Source organism: Stegostoma tigrinum, chromosome 15 (assembly GCF_030684315.1).
Source record: "Stegostoma tigrinum isolate sSteTig4 chromosome 15, sSteTig4.hap1, whole genome shotgun sequence".
NCBI classification, from domain to species: Eukaryota; Metazoa; Chordata; class Chondrichthyes; order Orectolobiformes; family Stegostomatidae; genus Stegostoma; species Stegostoma tigrinum.
In genome coordinates this window covers 61,615,907-61,638,943 of record NC_081368.1, presented here as the reverse complement: position 1 = coordinate 61,638,943, position 23,037 = coordinate 61,615,907, and the positions used below count along the sequence as shown (strand labels likewise).

General features: G+C 39.9%; 2 protein-coding genes across 5 annotated transcripts in view; one reads left to right on the top strand and one right to left on the bottom strand.

Annotated features, from left to right (window-relative positions):
- The window catches only part of clic2 (chloride intracellular channel 2), a 35,875-nt gene extending 30,464 nt beyond the window's left edge, over window positions 1–5,411 (top strand). For all 4 annotated transcript variants that reach the window (XM_048544955.2, XM_048544957.2, XM_048544958.2 and 1 more), the window contains one exon: window positions 1,750–5,411. In XM_048544955.2, coding sequence (XP_048400912.2) covers window positions 1,750–1,911 — 162 coding nt within the window. In that variant the 3' untranslated portion in view covers window positions 1,912–5,411. The remainder of the gene's footprint in view (window positions 1–1,749) is intronic.
- Window positions 5,412–6,320: 909 nt separating this feature from the next.
- Window positions 6,321–17,577, bottom strand: urp1 (urotensin-related peptide 1). The gene is made up of 5 exons (XM_048544028.1): window positions 17,469–17,577; window positions 11,079–11,195; window positions 10,668–10,702; window positions 8,529–8,634; window positions 6,321–6,591 (listed from the first exon to the last, which is right to left on the bottom strand). Exons 1-5 carry the CDS (start codon window positions 17,566–17,568, stop codon window positions 6,560–6,562), a joined length of 390 nt encoding a protein of 129 aa, XP_048399985.1. The 5' UTR covers window positions 17,569–17,577; the 3' UTR covers window positions 6,321–6,559.
- Between the last annotated feature and the right edge of the window lie 5,460 nt (window positions 17,578–23,037).

Here is a 23,037-nt window from a genome sequence, read left to right as displayed (position 1 = left end):
ATTCCAACGGTCAGCTTATGGCTGGTATTCTGAGAACTTTCTGATCTGCCATTTGAACGTAGACTTGAATATAGGAAGGTCGATCAGTAAGTTTGTGAATGATGCAAAAACTGGTGGGGTAGTAAGTATTTAGGAAGATAGCCTTTGCTTACAAGAGGATCTAGACTGGCTGGTCAGATGGACTGATCACTGGCAAATGGAATTCAATCTAGATAAGTGTAAAGTGATGCTCATGGGCAAGGCAACAAAGCAAGAGAATATATTGCTGAATGATAAGATCCTGGGGAGGATCAACTGTCAGAGGCACCTAGGTGCACACATGCATCAGTCTCTTAAGGTTGGGGGACAAGTAGATAAAGTTATCAAGGCACCTAGCATACTTGACTTTGTTAGCTGGAGCATACAGTTTAAAAGCAGGTCTTAAGCAAAGGCTTTACCCTGGAGCTCTGTTTCTCCCTTGTTGATCTTACTTGAAGTTCCTGCAGATTGTTTCTTTGTTCACGTTTGGGTGGCTTCTGACCGTCTATGTGGGTAATTCCAAAAGGAATCCAGGCTTCAAAGCTGTAAATGCACTTTATCATTGGAAAAGCTCTTCCCCTGAGTCCAGTAGATTTTGCACCATGTGGTAAGAAGCAATGATACATACCACTGACCACTATTTGGTATTTGTGGATAGAAGGATTCTGCTCCCATTCCTCATTGCCTGATTGGATCTAAAGGCCTATTTGATTTCCTGTGATAGAGAAACAACCACTAGTGAGTTTTGACAAGAAGAGGTTCCTCTCTTCACCATTTTCTTTTGCATTATAGCATTTAAGTACAAGTTATGTTAGTAAGATAAACATTATTAGTAATACTAGGAGGAGACCTGTGGATACAGGTCGGCACCGCAAGAAATTCTGAGGCGTTCTATTTTGTCTTATTGGCTTGCATTGGGGATAATGTCAGATTAATGCAATCTCCAAAACTGAGCCTTTCAGGACCATTTCCTTGTAAAACAAGTTCCCATTCCAAAGGAGTTCATCCTGCTGCAGGAGTACGAATTTGTAAGCCAGTGAAGCAGACCTCTGAGTGAAAGGTAGCTAGTCATATTGTTTGCACCTTGTCACAACAAGTTCAAAAGTTGTCTAACATGCACCCATACCGATGTACACAGCTAGATTATTGCATTGAGGTAATCTCCTCTTGACTGTGATTATTGACTCAGCCTCAGGAGCTGCTGGAATCATGAATGGTTTTGCACTGTGAGGGTGTGGTGGGTGGTCTTTGAGTCTAGCAGACCTGACATTCTCTCATTCTAAATAAGAGATGATTTGGTTTGCCATAAGCAACACCATAAGAAATTTGCCAACAAATACTTAAAGTACTCAATGAATACTGAGATTAAAAGTCATATTCAATCCAATTGATGAAGCACAGAAGTTTTAATTTAGTTTAACTTCTGCTGATGGTGGCTATTAGCTCCCGAAACCTGCTGAATAGCCCAACAAAAGTGTGTAAAATCTTGATGGCGGCTTAAATTGAGTGTCTAACCCAAACATGCTAAACTAAAATTGGGCTTGCAATTTTTTTGTATGCCTTTGTGGATTAAATTTTGCTGATCAGTACTGTTGAGCAACTAACTGTTTTGAGACTTTGAAACTTCACACCATATTAAAGTTCGCAATGTAATTGACATGCCTCTCAGTGTTTCCGTTTATTGTTTTCAATGTCAAAATAATGCACTTGTCTGTCTGTACTTTTCGGCAGGTGGCTGCAAAGAAGTTTCGTAATTTTGAGATTCCTGCAGAAATGTATGCTCTCTGGCATTATCTGAACAATGCATATAAACGAAATGAGTTTAGCCATACTTGTCCAACCAATGAAGAAATTGAACGAGCCTATGCTGATATTGCTAAAAACCTGCAATGAAGAGAAATTGACTCGCGCAAGAGTTCCAATGTAATTGCTCAAACATCCACAACATTATTTGTTAAACAGACAAGTGATAGGGAAATCTGTATCAGCCCTATTTGTTCTCAATGCTGTTCTAGTGAGACACCTGTTCAATTGCTTTAATGCTCTTCACTGCTACCACTCCTATTCTATTATTCAGTGGGGGCTCAATAGTAATGAAACGTCCAACTATTGCAGTCTTGCACTTCAAAGTGACATGTTAAACTCACTTTGCACAGATACAAAACGGTCTTAAAAATAAAACAGAGAAATAAAGATAGTCATCAGCCTTGAGCCTAAATATCATAGGCACTTTCCAGCCTGCAAGTTTCCTCAACATGCAGCATTTAAACTCTATCTGCTTTCAGGTATTTGGATTTTGAGGTCTAAAAGGTAGAGAATTCCCTTTGGGCAACAATGCAAGACATATGTACTACCCAATAAAATCTCCCTGTGTTTAGAAAACAGCACCTTGCCTGATTCACTGTTAAAAGTCCATAGATGGCTAACTGTCTTGTTAAAATACTTCAAGAATGGTCCTGTTCATAATTGCTTCAGATGGAGCTGAAGCTCAGTAATGTACCAAAATGTCTCCTCATTTATCGTAGAATCCCCTCAGTGTGGAAACAGGCCCTTTGCCCCAACAAGTCCACAACAAGCCTCAGAGCATCCCACCCAGACCCATCCCTCTGTAACCCACCTAGTCTACACATCCCTGAACGCTACGGGCGACTTAGCAAAACCAATCCACCTAGCCTGCACATCTTTGGAGTATGGGAGGAAACCGGAGCACCCGGACGAAACCCACACAGACACAGGGAGAACGTGGAAACTCTACACAGACAGTCGCCCAAGGGTAGAATCAAACCCGGGTCCCTGGTGCTATGAGGCAGTGGTTGTAACCACTGAGCCACCGTGCTGCCCCAATTTAACCACAACCTTGACCAATTATCTTCAGTTGCTCTATCAATGACCTTCTCTCCATCATACAATCAGAGGTTGGGATGTTAGCTGATATTTGCACAATTTTCAGAATTATTTTAAACTCTTCTTACGTGGAAGCAGTCCATGTCCAAATGCAGAAAGACCTGGATAATATTCAGGTTTAGGTTGACAATGATAAGTAACATTTATCTCACATAAGTACGAGGCATTGATCATCTCAAACAAGATCATTGCCCTTTGATGTTCAACGGTATTAGCGTGACTGAATCCCCCAGTATCAACTTCCTTGAGGCTACCATTGACCAGAAACTCAACCAGACCCATCATATAAATACAGTGGCTGTTAAAGCAGGACAGAGGCTAGGGATCTTCCAGCAATTCACTCACCTCCTGACTCCCAAAAGCCTGTCCACCATCTACAAGGCACAAGTCAGATTGTGTTGGAATGCTCCCTACTTGCCTGGATGAGTGCAGCTCCAATAACACTGAAAAAAACTTGACATCAGCCAGGACAAAGCAGCCTGCTTGTTTGGCACTACATCCACAAATATTCATTCCCTTCACCACCAATGCGCAGTAGCAGCAGTGTGTACTATTTATAAGATGCATTGCTGAAATACACTAAGACTCCTTGGACAGTACCTTCTAAAGCCAACATATGTTATTGTCTGAAAGGACAAAAGCAGCAGATACACAGGAACACCACCACCTGCAAGTTCCCCTCCAAGTCCCTCATCGTCCTGGCTTAACAAAATTATATAAAAACCGAAAGAATTGTGTATGCTGTAAATCAGGAACAAAAACAAAGTTGCTGGAAAAGCTCAGTTCTGAGGAAGGGTCACCAGGCCCAAAACGTTAACTCTCTTTTCCCCTTCACAGATGCTGAGATACCTGCTGAATTTTTCCAGCAACTGTGTAAAAAATTATATCACCATTCATTTAGTTTCACTGAGTCCAAATGGTGGAACTCCCTTTCTAACAGCATCTTGAGTTAGTCTACAGCAATTAGATAATGAATGCTGGCCTGGCCAGCGATGCCCATGTCCCATGAAGATATCTTTTAAGAACATTCCTCCTCCAGCTTTTCTACTCCATCTCCAGGTGTGTGAACCTGTTCTAGCAACTTTCCATTTTTACCTTGAAATCTTTCCGTGAACTTGGTCCTGTCTAAGTGTGTAGGTTCCTCCAGTGCTACAACTCCCTGAGATCTCTGTACTTCTCCAATTCTGGCCCACACATAAATCACTCAACAAGTGGTGGCCATACTTTTAACTGTCTTGTTTTGAAGCTCTGGAATATTTGGCCTAAACCTCTGCAAGCCTCTATGTCTCACTCTTCTTTTAATGTACTCTAAAAAACTTGCCTGTTCGAACAAGCTTTACATGTATTTTCCTGATTTCTCCCTCAATGTATCAATGTCAAAAATGTTTTTATTGAGATCACTCCTTTTTGGTGATTTCAAATGTTTTAGTGTCATAAATATGCTACATAAATGTAGGTTGTTGTTCTCTGCTGGGGGACTGAATCCCAAATCAACTGCATTACTGACAGCTTATAAATAAAATTTAGTTAACAATGAGTTCAACATAGTTAATCCACAAACAATGCTATTGAGGACTGGTTGCAATAAATTTTACTTTTAAACAAAAACTCAAAATACATGCAATCACGGTGGCTGTTTGTTGTATGTTGAAGTGTATCTTAAAAGTGCATCTTGCTAGTTCTTAGTACTCAAAGGTAATGGCATTGTTGGAAAGAGAATCAGCACCGGTTGGTGACATTTTAAATAAAAAAATTCTTCTCATCTGTTCTGGCATGGAAAATATGAGGTTAATTGGGCCCACGGAAAACCAAGGACTAGCAAAAGCACAATGATAAACAAACTTCAAAGTTCATTATGAAGCCCAAATCTCTACAGAACATTATGGAGCATTCAATCACTGTGATACGACATTGTATGGTACTCTAACTCAACTCTACAGATAGGCCATCTCTCTATGTCTAAATCAAATTTACATATGTGAGACAGAGAGCAACTTGGCAGCAATTAATCGACACCAAACCTGACAGGTACTGCCTGCTCTAACTGAGCCCCCACTCAAAGTAATCCACCAAACAAAACCAGCTGAGCAAAAGAAAAGTGAAACTGCAATTTCTAACTCGTAACATCGAAAACGTCTGTTTTTAATTTGTGTTAGTGACATTTTCTGTAATTTCCGAAGGCATTTTGTTTGACATTGAATTGCTAATATAGAGAGCTGCAAATAGTTGATAAAGATGCAAAATTTTGATGCCCTGTAAAAATAAATGTACTTTAGATTAACATGTCACATAATCCTGATTTTTTAAACTTAGAAATGAGATGAATGTATCCCAAGCAAAGATTGTTCCTCTGTTAGTGTTAAAGAACCATAAACATATATCATGTTGTGATAATATTGTGCAAATGTGGAAAAATCGTATTGTCATGTAGCATATCCTTTAATAAGAGCCTGAAACTATCTTGCTGTATATTAAAGAATTACATTGTTCTTTTCTTTCTAATGTGGTTGATATATTTATATGTTTTTGATATTCTTAATTGATGTGCATTAATGTATCTCCTGCTCAACTGCATCCTTACTTCCTTTTGAATTTAATATTTTTTAACTCAGTGAATATCGAAGCTAAAATATTTGAGTATATTTTCAAGTAGGCGATGTATAAAATCTGGTGCCCTGAGTCTGCGGGGATTGAATTTATCCCTGTGTCTGAGTGTTAAGATGTGTGTAGGGTTTTTGCTGACCAAAATAAGGAGAAATAATGCATTTTATTTTCAGATCAACAAGACTCTTTGGTGATATCAGAAAGAACAGAATGGGAAATAACCATAGGCTGAGCAACAAAGCCCGATCAAAGTATTTCCCTTTCATTTAATGTTTTCTGGGAATCCTTCTGCTGATTGAATCAAAGAATGTTAATCTTGGTGACAGCACATTGTTAAATGATGTACCCAGAGGCTAGTATTCCCAGCTCCTTTACTCCCTTGTGACAATGCTTCAAACTTCATACCACCATGCATTAGTGCCACCCTTCCATCACCCACACCAATAATCCCTTGGGGGTTTCAGATTGAGGTTATTATTCTAATGCTACTGAATACAAAACTAATCTGATGTTGCTGAGCCATTTTCACAATGGCCTGTGCTAACAAAGTGCAAATTCATTTCCTGTAGATGAAGCTTTAATTCCCTTTGTCAGGATTATATTCAAAACCACACTGCATCAACTCTTTATAGCATCCAATCTCTCTTCAGCTATCCACATAACATGAATCAAACAAATCACGGAAACTAAATGCCAATCCTTAATTGCTACTTATATTTTATTTGAGACTGTTTCATTGATTCTGTAGATGATGAGCTTGACAAACATCTCACAACGATGCAATCTTTGGGTAACGGGCCCTCTCCAATTCACAGGGAAACAACAGAACTTAATTCAGTACAAAAGTATCATTTATTCACAGTGCGTTCATAAATGTTTAATTACAGAAGTATTTACACATCCTCTGGGCTGCAGCCTCTCATTGGATAAGGCAGGGCCTGTTTGATAGAAGTTTTACTGAAAGTTTGGCTTTGGCATTTTGTAGAGCTGACTGCCAAGCAGTTGAATGTTGTTATGGTGTTGACAAGATCAATCAGTCAGTAACACAATATTTCCAGAAACAGGCTGAGGGAGAAAGAAGACAACAAAGGCATAACAATTGCTGATTACTCAAAGTGACTTTGACTTTGGAACATAGAAACAGGAGTGGGGCATTAAGCCCTATGAGCCAGTTAATTTTGATCAGTTGAATTTACATTTAATGTTTGTTTATCCACAAATCCTAATGTTATCAAAGAAAATCTAAAACACAAATGCTGCCATAAAATTGTCTTTTTTAGAATTTAAATCCGATGAGAGCCATTTCATCACTGAATTCATTTCTAGATTTGAATAGATTTAACTTGAAGACTTCAACATCATTTTGAAAATCTTTACTACTTTTTTGACTAAAAATGACTGGTTTGTACTTTCTCCTTCTGCTAAGATAATTTATGCAGTGCAACCATATGTCTCTTTCATTCCACACCACATTATCTTCCAACAGCTTTGGGTTATCATCATTGGAGCCAATTACACAATATCACAAATAATTTACAACTAAGAAACAGGCATTCAGCCCGACTGGTTGAAGTCAGTGTTCACACTGCACTCCAGCTTCCTCCTACTCTACTTCAGCTAGTCACAATGCAACCTTCCAATCTTATCTCCCTCATGAATTCGTCTAGCTTCCTGACTATAGAGACGGCATTATTACATTTGGAGGGGTCCAGTGAAAATATTTACTGGGATATTGCTGGGACTGAAGAGTTTGAGAATTAAAAATAGTTTAAAAAGGCTGGGACTTTTCCACTAGAATGTAGAAGGTGGAGGGGGTGACCTTATAATGGTTTATAATATCGTGAGAAGCATAGATGAGGTGAATGACAAAGGCCTTTTCCCTAGACTGGGGTGTTCAAAAACTAGGAGGCATCTCTTGATGGTGAGTTGAGAAAGTTTTAAAAGAGACATGAGGTGCTACGTTTTTATACAGAGAGTGGTTCTTGCGTGGAATGAACTGCCAGAGGTTGTCGGTACAGTCACAACCTTTTAAGGGCGTTTAGATAAGTGCGTGAATAGGACAGATTTGGAGGGATTTGGCCAAATGTCTACCTTATTAAACACTGCACATAATTTTCAAGATGTCTTGCAAATCACCCCTGAGTCTTCTGTTTTCTAGAGGAAAGTGTCCCAGCCCATTCGGTGTTCCCTCACCATTACAAAGTTTTAGTGCTGATCCCATCCTTGCAAACCTTCTGCAACTTCTCCATAGATACAGATAGCAAGGACTGCTGATGCTGAAGTCAGAGATAACACAGTGTGGAGCTTGCAGAACACAGCAGGCCAGGCAGCATCAGAGGAGCAAGAAAACTGACATTTCGGTCAGAAGAAGGGTCCTGACCCGAAACGTCAACTTCCCTGCTCCTCTGATGCTGCCTGGCCTGCTGGATTCTGCAAGCTCCATACTATGTTGTTGCAGCTTCTCCATATCCTTTTCATAACATGCCACAAGATGAATGATCAAAATGACAGATGCTAAACAATGTCATTGAACACCGAGGTAATTAACAATCTCTGGCTAACAATAATTTACACATATAATGTAAAATCCAGAAAAGATTATCATCAACATTTGATACAGATAAGACCTAATATCAGAGCAGTTGATCAAAAGCCTGGCTAAAGAGACAGGTTTTATAAAGTGCTGCAAAGGGGGAGGAAGGTAGAGAGGTGTTGAGCTTTAAGAAGGAAACTCCAGAGATTAGCACCTCGATAGCTGAAGCCAAGCACCTATATTGGAGTGAAGAAAATCAGACATGCACAAGAGATCAGAAATGGAAAATGCAGAGATGCTGGGGGAGCATGAAGGAAGAAGCTGAGGTCATCAAGGCTGAAGCAATGGGTTCGCTGGAGAATGATTAAACAAATAAACAGTGAGCTTAATTTCCCATGAATTCCATGAATGGTGAAGTTTTTCTGAGGCAGGAATTTGAGAATCTGTTTCTGATTGTTCAGAGCCTCACCTCTCTTACTGGATTTCAGGGCAGCCTGAGCAGGCTTTGAGAATCTGCTCTGTTGAAGATTTTGAGTAGAAGTAAGCTTCCACAGTAGCATCATCATATTGTCGATCTACATGGGACATGTGCAGCAAAAATAACAACAGAACATATTGTCAGTCACGTAAAGAATTATAATACATACGGAGTGTTTGGACATGCCTGCCAAAATGATGAAGTGTTCCACTGGCACATTTGGTATGAGTCTCACATTAAGCCATTTTATCTTTGTGGTGTTCTCGACAATTCCTTCTGAGTGTGCCAGCATTGATGTGTGACAACGTAAGGCGAAAAAAGCAAGAACATCTACTCAAATTTTCCCCCAAAACATTCCTCGTATGAAGTTACTTTTAAAGTGTAAGCACTGTTGATATTTAGTGATGTTACAACAGCCAACTTATGCACAATATCTCATTAAAAATTCAGCACCATCCTCACCTCTGCAAACAGTGCACTGAAGCATCAGCTTGCATTATATATTGAAGTCCTGAAGGACAGCTTAAACCCACTTCATCCAGCGGAGAAGCATGAATGTGAACTACCCAGTTTAAATACTAACCAATAAATGAATCAGCCACTGATTAGGAAGGCTGTAAATCCTTGACAGATAGTTAAGAGTCTCCAATATCTTTTGATTATATAATAATAACTAAATGCCTACTAATGTACCAAATGGATGCAAGGAAAGAGAATTGAGTAACCAAACTTGAAATTTAAAAAAAATTAAGATATGTTTATGCACCTTTCAACACAAGCTCAGGATGTATTTAACAGCCCATTACAGTATTTTGTTGAAATGTAGCTGCTGTTGCAAACTTGGAAATGCAGCAGCCAATTTGCACACTAAACAGTTCTATAAAAGGCAATAGGGTAATGACTGAACAATGCAATTTTAGTGTTGGTTCAAGAATGAATATTAGACAGGACACTGAAAAGAACTGGAAAGAATCAATTGGGGTGGCACAGTGGCTCAGTGGTTAGAGCTACTACCTCAAGGTGCCAGGGAGCTGGGTTCAATTCCACCCTTGGGTGACTGTGTGCAGTTTGCACATTCTCCCTGTGTCCTTCAGGCACTCCAGTTTCCTCCCACAGTCTAAACACGCTTGGTATATTGGCCATACTAAATTACCTGTGGTGTTTGGGATGCGTAGATTAGGTAGGCTATAGGGGGATGCATTTGGTTGGGATGCTTGGAGGGTGAGTGTGGGCTTGTTGGGCTGAAGGGCCTGCTTCCACACTGTAAGGATTCTATGATTTAAGCTCTCCTTCAAACCAGTGTTGCAGGATCTGATAATGCCCGCTGGAGATGGCAAACAGGGCCTTCATTCAAGATGGCATACTACAAATGAGAGCAAGTCTGAAAGAGCAGTGCTTCCTAATAATGTGCTAAAATGCCACCCAACATTGCATGGTTGGGGGGGCGTGGTTTGACCACGTGCTCTTTTAATTCACACTTTTTAAAAATACATTCTGAATCCAAACCGATCTGAATTCAACTTCTGACCTTTCTGGAGATTTACACTAAGGCTGTTCATATGCCATAAATTAAGGATTAAACAGATCTTCAAGTTGAGCATGTGTTATGAGTGGAGTTATGTTATAGCACCATCTATTGGTCATTCTATAAGCAGCATGATGGTTATTTTGTTAAACCAGTGGAGACCAGGGGATCCCTCTTTGCTTCATTATCAGATCAAATCTGATGATAGTTCACATATTTAAAAGTTACAACAGGTGACCAAAAGCTGAGAGTTGGTTTTAAGATGTTGGATTTAAAAGAGGAGAGAGGGTATGGTGAGAGATTGAGAGGAGACTGTCAGAGTTCAAATCCAAGACAGCTGTATATATAGCCGCCAGTTTCACAGCAATGAAAATAGGGGTTGTGCAAGAGGTCAGAATTATTGGAGACATACAGAAAGCTTAAAGGGTTGTTTGTTTGGGTAAGTTTTCAAAAATACGGACACACAAGATGGAAGAACGTGAAATGTGAGTTTTTAATCAATGGGTTGAACATGCATTGTCTGGTCATTGATCAGGAAGATAACAGAGTGAGAAGGAATGAAACAAAAAATTCCATAATTATACTGAGTTCATCTTAACACTTACCAGTTTGGCATTATCTCCAAGTGGCTTTACAGTATCTGTAAATGGTTAAAGCAATATATTACTTCAGTATTATTGAAGCAATGTTTATCATCAGTATTCCTGAAATTATGGCAGTCAACTGTATAGTGCAGGTCATTCCCAGCAATAATGCAGGTGGGGATTTTATTTGGAAGAGGCTTTGTTAAACAAAAGTGATTTATTCATGAAAATAAATCACAACTTTACAAAAACATGCAGAGGGTCAGATGAGTCATGTCGGTCTTTGTTTTCTTTGCTGGTTTATAGCCAATGTAAACACCATGGCCTATTTCTGCAAGAGTAATTTTCAAAAGAAAAAGCAACTATTTCAATGACGTTGAAAGGGAATGTCCCAATAAGATAGCAGTTAATTAGGAAAGAGGCATTTCTTACCTTCCCGTAGACCAGCTCCTCCCAGATCAGTCTCCTCTTGTTTTGGAATCACAGAATAGAGGTTGGCTCTATTTGACAAGAATCCAACTGCACCCTCAGTCATTTTGGGGTCAAATTCTGTTGAATATCAAAGCAAAATAAAATGAGCAGCTGTCGATTGTATGAACTGCATCATGTTTGCAGATTGCAATTCTATTTTCTGCAAAATCAGTTGCCAGTCTTTTAAACTGAGACTTGATACTCGACCCAAATGCCAGTCTGTTAACATTTCATAGGAAAACCCAATTCTTTTCATCAGGAGAGAATACACTTAAATCTGTTAATTTGCTTTGTTTGATGGTGCGACTGAAGAATGTCAGTCAACTCAGTTGGAGAGTGAAGGAACTAGATGTTACTGACTTTCGTCATCAAAGCACACAAATTAAAACAGCCAATTTTAAATTGATTTTGATATCTAATAGCTGCAGTTAGTTGTATTCAAGTCTCTCTATGACCTCATGCCTCCCACTCACTTGTAGAAAGTTACTTGTTGAAAAACTGCAAGTTCTTAAAAGCTAAATTTTCATAATATATTTGGGGAAGGAAAGGAAAACCATGAACAAAACATTGTCCATTTACACATTGTACGTTTCATGTGGGTTTTAACTCCAGGTAGTCCACTTCATGCGGTAATAGTTTATGGCTACTCCTCATAATATAAGAAAAGAGGCATGGGTGTTGTTGAATTGAAGAATCCAACAGCTACCTAATACATACAGACATTAAATTCTTCAGGCACTTTCAGCTTTTATGCTAACATGAAATTATAATATCGCACAAAGCAGCAATATTCTTGTATTATGTCATGTTTCAAGTGATCCCCAGTAAAATGGCAAATGAGAACTTTACACCTTCAGGTCACATTTTTTGATACAGTCATTGAATCAAAAGCGTATCTCTTAAAGGTGTAGTGACATACTTACCATGAGACATAAATAGCATCTCTGTTTTTCCAAAGATAAAAATATATCAAAGAGGTATATATGGTTGTAAATAGGCACATGTTGTCAATTCAGTAATTATACTGAATAGATGTAGCACTTGGGGTGAATGTGATAAAAGTTATAGGGAGAAAGCAGGATTAGGCTGTTGAGTTGGTCGATTGGCCACGATCGTGAAGAATGCCGGAGCAGGCCAAATGGCCTCATCCTGCTCCTAAGTTCTATGTGTCTACATTTATACAAACTTTAATGAAATACCTTTCACATTTCATCACCCATCCTGATCTGGCAATTACATACCTGTCCGGAATGGTTTGTGGTTTCCTCTGTTGATCTTGTTTGATAAGTTGGTAGGTTTGCTGTGGGGGGACAGTCACTCAACATCACTGCACACTCATCATCATCAGAGTGTTCTTCCTCATTCACTGTATGCATTGTGCATCCTGTACAATAGGTCTGTTGTTTATTGTTCTGATCTGATCTCTGCTCATTTCAAATGTAGCCCCATGATGAGAAAACACTTCTTGTCACCTGGGCTGGCTGCACATTTTAGAAACCCTTGCTGGTATCTAAGTATTTGGATTTGGTATTTTTAGCTCATGCTGTCTGACCACTGCATAGTTTAGACAGTTATATAAATGCCCACTTGTTGTGAATCTCTTTAATTCTCCTCTGTCTTTGAAGAAGAAGGCAGTGTGTCTCTGAATGATTAGACAATTCATTACTGATTAAATCCCTTTGCACATTCCTCCTGCGCATAAGTTATGCAGCAGATGGCTACCCCTCTCTCCACTGGTGTTGTACAAAAATACAACACTGCGATGTGAAAATCCTGCTTTTTGTGCAACACTTCATCATCATTGATTTGATGCAATACACCATACATTTCGCTAAACCATTTGAGTTAGGATAAGACCATAAGACATAGGACATAGGAGTGGAAGTAAGGCCATTCGGCCCATCGAGTCCACTCGATGGTGATATGCTATATAGTGGGATGATGATATGCTATGGATCACTCTCCTCTTAATACATCTCTTGAAATCGTTTGTCAGGCACCATCCATTCCAGAATACTAAATAAACTAAAAAATACTAAATGTCATGTCAGCAACGGTCACACGTTACTAAATTGTCGAAGCATGATAAATTTGGAGAAGTAACTCATCACAGGAACGTAATCTTCCCTGCAAACTGTAAATAGTTCTGTTGCTACATTCATTTAAGATGAAAATGAACACGTATGGATGTCAAGGTCTCCTCGATTACTGGGTCTGATATCTTTGGTATAGCTCACAGCCATTCATTAGCCTTTGAATGTCCTGATTCATACTTACAACCATGTTACAATACTAGTTAGTATAGTGACACAACAAATGTAATTTTTTGGTTAGTTTGCCATTTAAATAAGTACGATGGGTTGTCTTTCTAGATGGCCACTAAGAGGCCTTCCAGCTGTGCAAAACATGCAGCCTGTCAATACAGGTAAGAGAGAGAGAGTGCTCTTCAAGATGGTGGTGCTCTGTCTATACTTTTGAAATTAAAAAATGGTCACAGCTCAAAAATCCACTAAAATTGAGTGATAGCTCCTTTATATGTCAGTCTGCTGTCACCATTGTGGCCTTTTGCGGCAGTGAAGTTGGGTAATGAGAGTGGTTTAAAGCTCTTCAGAAATGGGCAGCACAGTGACTCAGCAGTTAGCACTTGCTGCCTCACAGCAGCAGGGACCTGGGTTCCATCCCAGTCTCAGGTGACCATCTGTGTGGAGATTGCACGTTCTCACTGTGCCTGTGTGGGTTTCCTTCAGGTGCTCTGGCTTCCTCCCATTGTCCAAAGATGTGCAGGTTAGGTGAATTGGCCATGGGAAGTGCGGTGATAGGGTAGGAGTGAGAGTTTGGGTGGGGTGTTCTTCAGAGAGTCGGTGTGGACCTTTCAGACCAAACGACACTGAGGATTATATTCTAACTGTGAGCCTCCCAGTGTAGTGCTAGCAGGTCTTGTCCTCTCTTAGGCTGTGTTTTGGTCACCACTGGAGGACCCCTTGCTGACTGGAAAATTTCAGTCAAGGGTTTGAGCTGGTCCTTACCAAGACCCTTAATGGCCTCAGTTAGCTATCCCTCCCATGTGCAAATGGCTAGTTGTCTCCCGCATATTTACCTAAAAATAGTCCAGAGACCAGTCTGCATGTGCCAGGAAATTCTGACACCATCTGCCTCCAGCAGGATTCTAAAATTCTATCTACTGTCTTTGTGATAGAATAGCCAAGGGGAAAGTAATCAGCAAAGTAATTGATTTGAGCTCATTTTCAAACTGCCTCACCAAAATACAGTGAGAGAAAATAGTAAATGCCAAGAAGACATTTCCTTTTTTTTAATGAGTTAAAGCCGTCAGATCTTGGACATAGATTTATGTTGCTCCACTCAAGTACCTCTTCACATCAAGTGCCTCATGTCAGCATCAGTTATTCTCAGATAATTGAGGTGATATCTGTTGATTGTATGCACTGCAATCTCAGATAGTCATTCATTTTCAAATTCACAGATACTTTTGCATCAACAAAAAAATACTTCAAATGATTTCAGGAATCAAGAAGTGTCTAAGACAATAAGGGACTACAACCTCAATTAATCTGAAGTTGATTAATTGAGGATGACATTATGGGTGTTTCTGTGGCTTTAAAGGGCAAATTAAATGTCAATACATAACAATTTTGCATGATTAAGTATAATACTCCTTTACTGCAATTGAAAGAACTCACATTTACAATAAGTTTTTCATAACATCAACATATCCAATTATTTCCCAAACTAGGAGCTACTTTTAAAGTATATGCTTTGTTATGAGATAGATAAACAAAGCAACCAATTTACAAACAGCAGGGTCCCGTGTAAAATTACAACACTAAATTATCTGTTACAACAATGTTAGTTAAGGGGTTGGTATTGACTTGGGCATTGGGGAGATCTATTCTGTGTGCTTCTTATTTGTGCCAGGACATAACATGCATCTAATTTAAGAGTTAGATGGGGTTTCCATTTAAAGTCCGATCTGAAAGGTGGTATCTCAGCTAGCTCAGCACTTAGTACAAAACAAATCCCTCGACCTACCTGAAGCTGGCCAATGGAGCAGCATGTCAGGTCGAACAGTTTAATTAAAAAGGTAAGATGCAAGAATAAAACAACGAAATCTGCTTAACCATCACATCTATTCATACACGAATATTAATTAAGAGGAAAACACAATCTGAAATGTATGGAAACATGCAACCATTAAAATTTATCAGTTGTGCTCCAGTTCGGTTTACTTATTACACTGAGTTGCTTAGCTCGAATAGAATATCAGTCACATGTTAAACGTATTAATCTTTTGAAGACTTTTACATTAAATGTCAAATATTAAGCAAGTTTGGGACTGCTCAGTAAATTTCTAATTGTGGTCTGTACAATGGTCAGTGCACATCATCTCAGTACCTTACATGTGGATATTTGCTGATTCTGTTAATACATTAAATAAACTAAAAGGTAGAGTTGTAGTTGGAGGAATAAAGCTAGCAGCCAAATCAGTCAGAAAATAAATGAACAGGCTTATTATAGAATATGTCTCTTACACAGAAGTATATCGACTGAAGACTGTCATTAGAAGTGGTGGATATTGTTTAGTGCCTTATGGAACAGGAAGTGTAAGTAAAAGTAGAGGTCATCATAGCCCTACTGAATCATGGGGCTGCTTTCTCATTAGAAAGAAATGACTGATTCTGGTGTAGCCTCGAGGTCACCATGTCTCCAGTGAGATTGAGAAAGTGGGACCTTCATGTTGACCTCAGTCATTGCAGGAAGTAAACCTGTCATAGTGGGTATCATGCTGCATCGCAAACCAAACATCCAACCAACTTAACTAACTGTGCCCCTATGTATAGGTAACATCAATGAGAAAGATATTTTGAAAAATTGAATACCTCCAAGAAAAAAAAAGATTTGCAGGCATAAGAAATATGTTTGTCTACATAGTTAATTCTTGTGCAACAGAGCCATGCATATTGTCTACTGAGTTATATATAGTGGAGGCAGGTAATAGATTGAAAGGGGGGGTGTTGGTTGGCAACACCGTCTCTTAGTTGATTAGCACTTCTGCCTCACAGTGCCATGTTCCATCCCACTGCTGGGCGACTGTCTGTACAGAGTTCACACATTCTCCCTGTGTTTGCGTGGGTTTCCTGCAAATGCTCCAGTTTCCTCCCACAGTCCAACTATGCGTAGGCTTGGTGGATTAGCCACGCTAAATTGCCCTGTAGTGTCCAGGGACATGCAGGCTTGGTGGATTAGCCATGGGAAATACGGCGTTACAGGGATAGGGTGGCAGGGGAGGGGAGCGGTGGTGCGGGTCTGGTTGGGATGCTCTTTGCAGGGTTGGTAAGGACTCAATGAGCCAAATAGCCCACTTTCACACTGTAAAAATTCTATGAGAAGACGTTGTGTATGTCTGCATGTCTCAAAAATAATCCTTGTGACTCTCAAACAAAACATTTGAGGATAAAGCAAATTTTTAGAATGGCTCCAAAAAAGATGGACTTCAGATCTGCCAAGAAACTAAAGTTGTTGTTCTCAAAAGCAGAGAAGGTTAAAGAGAGATCAAAAAGATGTTCAAAATTTTGAGGGGCTTGAAGAAAGGACATAGGGAGGAATTGATTCCATGGGTGGCTCAACCAGTGAACATGATTTAAGGTCATTGGTAAATCAACCAGAGGGGAAAATGAAGGGATGTTTTTAATGCAGAGGGTAAGTGTAGTCTGTAATACATTAATACAGGGATGAAGAGCAGATTCAACTGTAACCTTATAAAGAGAATTAAATACATACTTGAAAGATTAAGGGATTAAGGCCAATTTTCAAGTTTTTTCATAGAGTTGGCAAATGCATGATGGCTTCCTGTTTTATTTTGGGTATATGTTGGAGTATGTCACTGACTATTATTGGGGAAAGGAAAGCTACTTTGATATTGCTTGCCTTATAAGATGCATATTTTAACCTTGATCTCATGCTAGTTTATTCCATTCGTTACATAAGTCTCTCTTCTTATTAAAGTACAGTTTCCAGTACCCAGCTTTAATTTCTGTCCTGACATTACCTGGCACTTGTTGCTCAAAAGAAGTACACACAATTTGTAACTTTTGAATAGATGACATTGGAAAAGTGTGTTCAATATCTGCCATTTCCAGGACCTGCCCACCCATTCAACCTACAAACATTGGATGCAGCTCATCTCTTTGCCAGACGCTGGTGTCCTTTGGTCCAGTTGCTTGTGAACATGAATCAATAGGATAAAACTGATGTAACTAACAGCAGACAAAAAAAACCCACTGTGCATGCAAAAGTTACCTTCCACAGTCATGGAGCTGGAAGCATTACACGTACCTTCTTGTATCCTGGAGTTCTCGGGGAAAGCTGGAAGAGCTTTCAATTGGCCTGCTGCTGACAGAATAGCCAGAGCACAGATGAGCATCCAGGTGTACATGATGTCTCTGATGACTCTCAGCTTCTCAGTGCACAGCTTTAAACTCTCTGGAGTCAATCAATCTTTGGTGGCTATTTTGTCATGTCACCCTTTGATACTTGATTTTGGTTTTGTCCTGTCTGTAATTGATGTTAGCGACAGGATCAGATGCCAGAACCTTTATGGAAAGTGATCAATATTCTAAAGGTCTTGTTATCACTGCTTAAACAGGAAGAGTTCATAAACGTTGACAGATTCATACATTTGTGCTGATCAGTGTTGGAGATTGTTTTCATCTTTTTAATGATGATCAAACTGGTACCAAAAGACCAGAATACACAGTGTGGGTAAGATGAAAAGCAAAAGGGAAAAGCAACTTGCAAAGTGTGGGAGGTTGATTGTTCAGATATTTAACACTTTTTACAGGATTTCCATTCGGCAGAACACATTTCTAAAGGGATTTTAATGGAATGCTTTTGATTACAAAACAGAGTAGAGCATAATTACATTAAAAAATTATGTAACTGGTTGATTTAAAACAAATAAAACAATCTGTTAGCCATTAAGTGTGCACTGCAAGATAAATATTGGCTATGCTGTGTTATGGTAAGCTAAATAACATCCAGACTTCTGTTGACAGTTGCTGTCGTTACAGTGCAATGATTGTTTGTCAGACTTGTTGGAGTACACATGTTTTAGCACCCACACTAGTGCATACGGAATGAAGCAATAGCTTGGTAATAAGGATTAAAATAGCTAAGGGCCAGGTTAGAACCTGTGAGTATGAGAATGGCCTGTTTATTTTAGGACCTTATTCCTGGTCAGCACAAGAGAGTCAATCCTTATCTAGTGAGTCGCGTTGGCAGCGGGGTGGGCGGAATTTTGTTTGATAGGAAGTGGCTGCTGCGAGATGGGTGTTGTCACAAGGAGGTGAAGCCTGGACAACATTTACTGGTAAGAAGGAACAGGATTGAAGATAAAACAGTGTGGAGCTGGAGGAATACAGCAGGCCAGGCAGCATCAGATGGAGCAGGAAGGTTGATTTGTTGGGTCGGGATCCTTCTTCAGAAATGGGGATGAGGAAGGCAACTCCGAAATGGAGACATGAGGGGTAGGGCTGGGGAAGCTAATTGGGATGGTGATAGGTAAGTGCAGGTAGGGAGTGGTAAGGATTAGTCAGTGAGGTGAGAGGGTGGGGTGGATAGGTCAGAGAGAAGATTGACAGGTTGTGTCAGGCCAGGAAGGCGGGGATGAGAGGGACGGTTGGTCATGGATGAGGCAGAGGGATGGGGAGATTTTAAAACTGTTGAATTCCATATTTAGGTCATTGGGCTATAGGCCCCTGAGGCAGAATATGAGACGCTGCTCCTTCAGTTTGCGTGTGGTGTCATTGTGCATGTTTCTTCTGCTCCTCCTAGCCTGCAGAAAAACCATAAAATATTTTGATCTTACAACTGCTCCTTCTGAATTCACTCCAACTGTTGTTTCTCCATGGCAGGTCTGGCTAAAATAGCTCTGGGGTCTGAACTGCATTTAACAAGCCAACCTCTATGCATTGATGAGGGTTTCAACGATCCTTGATCTCATTGTGCTGCTAAAAAACATTCACAGAGTCTGTTCACATGACAAAAACATCCACTTTGTTTGTCTGATAGCCATTACAAGTCATGACAAATGTGTTGAAGACTGTATTAAAACAGCAAAGAGAGCAAAAATGTACAAACATGCTCCATGTATATTTGACAATAACAGAAGCTGTCATTTTGAAGGCTCAGTCTTTCTAACTTGAAAAAGATATGAAAAATTACAGCAGGCTGAACTTCACTTGTTGTCACTTCCCCCAAAATAAAAGTCAGTCCTGAACCTTCCAACTTTAAAAAAGCCATTGTGGGGAGCAAAGGATTAACAGTACCATGCTCTAATAATAGCTTCTCAGCATGTGCATAAAGAGCTATATCAGATCACATGGTTCAGAGACATGACGGAAGAAGGCAGAAGCAAAGACCTGCTTAACCACATTAACGTATATACATTATTGACAATTAACATTAACAGCTTGCGCTAAGCTTGTGTTAAACTCTGGTTTGTCTCCACCTCCTAAGTGATGTTCCTACTGAAATAACTGCTCAGATGTTGGTATCACATCACCATTCACACTTCATTTACAAATGCATAGCTATTGACAATAGCACTGCCTCTCAATACCCGTGACATCTATCCTTGTATGTCAGCCAGATCTCCCCAGTTGGACCAGATTAACTGCCCTGATCAGAGAACTCTTCCTCTGTGACGTCCAGCCGGCTGACCTCATGACATTCACGTCACCTACTTAGTAACAACAATAGTGAACAGTCCCAGAAAACGGCAGTGAATGTTACCAAAAAGCCTGAAGATGAAAATCAGCAACACCATTGAAAAGAGGAGGAGTAGGCCATTCAGCCCTTCGAGCTTGCTCCGCTATTCAAAATGATCATGGCTGACCATCTAACTCAGTCGCTTGCTTCCACTTTCTCCCCCATACCCGTTAATCTCTGTAGCACTAAGCAGTGGGTGAAGGCATCCCATGTCAGCTCAGTGATCACACCACCGCAAGGGGGTAAACTACCAGGAATATTCCAGCAAGTGGAAGAGAGAGCAACACAGAAGGCGTGGATTTCAGCTCAGAAGAGCAATCCATTCCCCCATACCCCACCCAATGATGTATTAGAGTGAAGAGGGCTAAGTAGGCTGTGCAAGGGCAGAGCAGGCATAACCCTTTTCATTCTCCTTCAAGTATGCAGCACCAAAAGTGTGACACAATAACAACAGGACAAAAATGCAGAACAGCTGCCCAACCACTATTTTACCAGGTCCCTGAGATTCCTTCCCTTTGGAAAACACCAGACTTATCTCTGCCCATTGGCCAGTGGCCATGTCCACTTCTTCTATGCCTCCTTGAAGTCCCAGCAGTGGACACTGCTGAGTAATTTCACTGCTCAGACTGCAACAGCCACAATTCTTGAGGACAAGTTTCATCCCACCAAGAGATGGAAGTCTACCTTGAGCCTATTCAGACCATTCTCCCATGTATTATCGCTGCAAGGCAAACTTCTTAAAAATTGGTCCATTTGAGACCAACTGTTCTTCCATGGATTGGGAGAAAAACAGTCAGTCTTCCTGTAAAATCCAGCCAGATGACTTTGTGACTCTGAAACAAAAACAGAAATTTTGAGGCAGGAGCACTGGACATGAAATATTAACTCTGCTTTCTCACCACAGGTGCTGCCAGAACTGTTGCATTTTCCCAGGAATTTCTGTTTTTCTTTCTGATTTCTAGCATGCACTAGAAATCTAGTATTCTTTGGTTATGTTTTTACTCCATGTCTCTTATTAGTCAGTAAAAATGTAGCTGACCGAAGAGAGTATCTATTGCAGCATTTACTCAAGATTGATGCAATATGCAGATTGTATTCTGATTTGCTTTTACTGGCAATTTACAGTGAATCCAAGAAAGTCTTGGGTGCATCTTTCAATCAAAAGTCAGTTGAGATATTTTCCCAGTTCCTAATGTGAGGGATAAAGGATTAGAGCCATCTTCACAACATATATAGGTGCGAGACAAAAAAGAAAGTAAAGTAAGAACTTCAATAACAATTGTTTACGCTTTTAAGGACTTTTAGGAATAATGATTGCATGCAGAAATTAGACTTAATAGTTTATCTTTCTGTACAGTGATGGTATCTTATATAAAGTGCGTATATTATAAAGTATTGAGGACTGTAGTGGTACATTGTTAATATCCTTATCTCTGGGCCAGGAGGCTTGGCTTCAATGCCTATCTGCCCCAGAGGTGTGTTGTTACATCTCTGAACAGGTTGACTCGAAATAAATACATAGTTAATATTTAGCCTAACTTTCCATTTTGAGTTTAATGGTCAATTAATACAAAAATTCAACAAGTTCTGGCAGAAAGTTAAGGATTAGAAGCCCTTCAACCAGCCAGCTGTAGAGTTTCATAACTCATCCTGCACCTCTTAATTTCCTGACATTTGTCATTAATATATCATTAATGATAGCCAGAAAGTGGCTAGCATTGCTGCCTCACAGCACTAGACATCCAAGTTCGATTCCACCCTCAGGCTACTGTCTGAGTGCAGTTTGCATGTTCTCCCTGTGTCTGAGTGGGTTTCTTCCAGGTGCTGCAGTTTCATCCCGCAGTCCAAAGATGTACAATTTCAGTGGATTTGTCATGGGAAAATTGGGATTACAGGAATAAGGTGCAGGGATGGGTCTGATTGGGATGCTCTTCAGAGGGTTAGTGCAGACTCAATGGGCTGAATTGCATCTTTCTGCAGTATAGACATTCTGTGATTCCATTATTGGGCCTGATAATCCATTACCTGCAATGATGGTGATTCATTATAAAATCATAGAATCCCTACAGAGTGTAAGCAGGTCATTCAGCCCATCAAATCCACACTGACACTCCAAAGAACATCCCACCTTGATGCTACCCAACCCTGTAGCTCTGCTTTTCCCATGCCTAACCCACCTAAGGTGCATATCCCTGGACTATGGGAAGAAACTGCACTACCTGGAGGAAACCCATGCAGAGACAGGGATAATGTGCAAAAGCCACACAGTCAGTCACTGACGGGTGGAATCAAATGGATATTGTCAGCAGACATATCACTGGACAATGCCCAGTTGGACACCAATAATCAAATATTTAATTAAAAACCAACTCAAAGGATACATCTGCGAGAACTGTTGTTGGCTAGCTAATGCAACATCTCACTGATGAGATTTAGTGTAATCTATCTGACCAAAATCAGACCAGAGCACATACTCCTACCTCAATCTGTTCTGATATAGCTATGACTTTATGGCCATGTGAAATTGATTGCTACAAAACATAATATGACGTAATGAAGACTGCATTATTTTCTTTTTGCAAGATTATTCATTTTTAGTACATCAGTGGTTTAATCCATATCTAGCTGTGCAAGTTGAGTCAATTTGAACAAATGACAACTGGATGAGCAGCTGTCAAAGCTCTTTAAAGTATTTTTGTTAAACAGTTCCTTGGTAGATATTTTGTTTTATTGTGTATAATTATCAACAAATAATTGTACTTGTATGTTTTCAGTGGGCAGGAAACAGATATTTGTGCACCATATCTTATTCTCTTTCCTATAAGTGTCATTTTGAATGTGTTTTTTATTTGTTTGCTCCAGATGAGATGCTTCCTATCTTTTAATTATTTTATCTTTCCACTTAACAAAATAGCAAGTCATTCGGTGTATGAACATTGAAGACTTGCATTTTTTTAGCGCCTTGTGCAAACTCAAGCCACTCTACAGACAGTGAACCTAAACTCCAGCCTAGGTGTGGATCAAATCATAACGGGGCTGCACCTATTAGCCTTCCCTTGTCAAAATCCAGTAATGGCTTCTTCTCAAAGAGCAAGATCAATATCCAGGAAGGTGCCTAACTCTCCGGAGGGCATTA

Excerpts from the sequence above, each read along its gene's own strand:
- urp1 (XM_048544028.1), bottom strand. The coding sequence starts at position 17,568 with ATGTACACCTGGATGCTCATCTGTGCTCTGGCTATTCTGTCAGCAGCA. Across the intron at positions 11,196-17,468 it reads GAACTCCAGGATACAAGAAG|AATTTGACCCCAAAATGACT; the intron begins GTACGTGTAATG and ends GATATTCAACAG. Across the intron at positions 10,703-11,078 it reads AGGAGCTGGTCTACGGGAAG|ATACTGTAAAGCCACTTGGA; the intron begins GTAAGAAATGCC and ends AACCATTTACAG.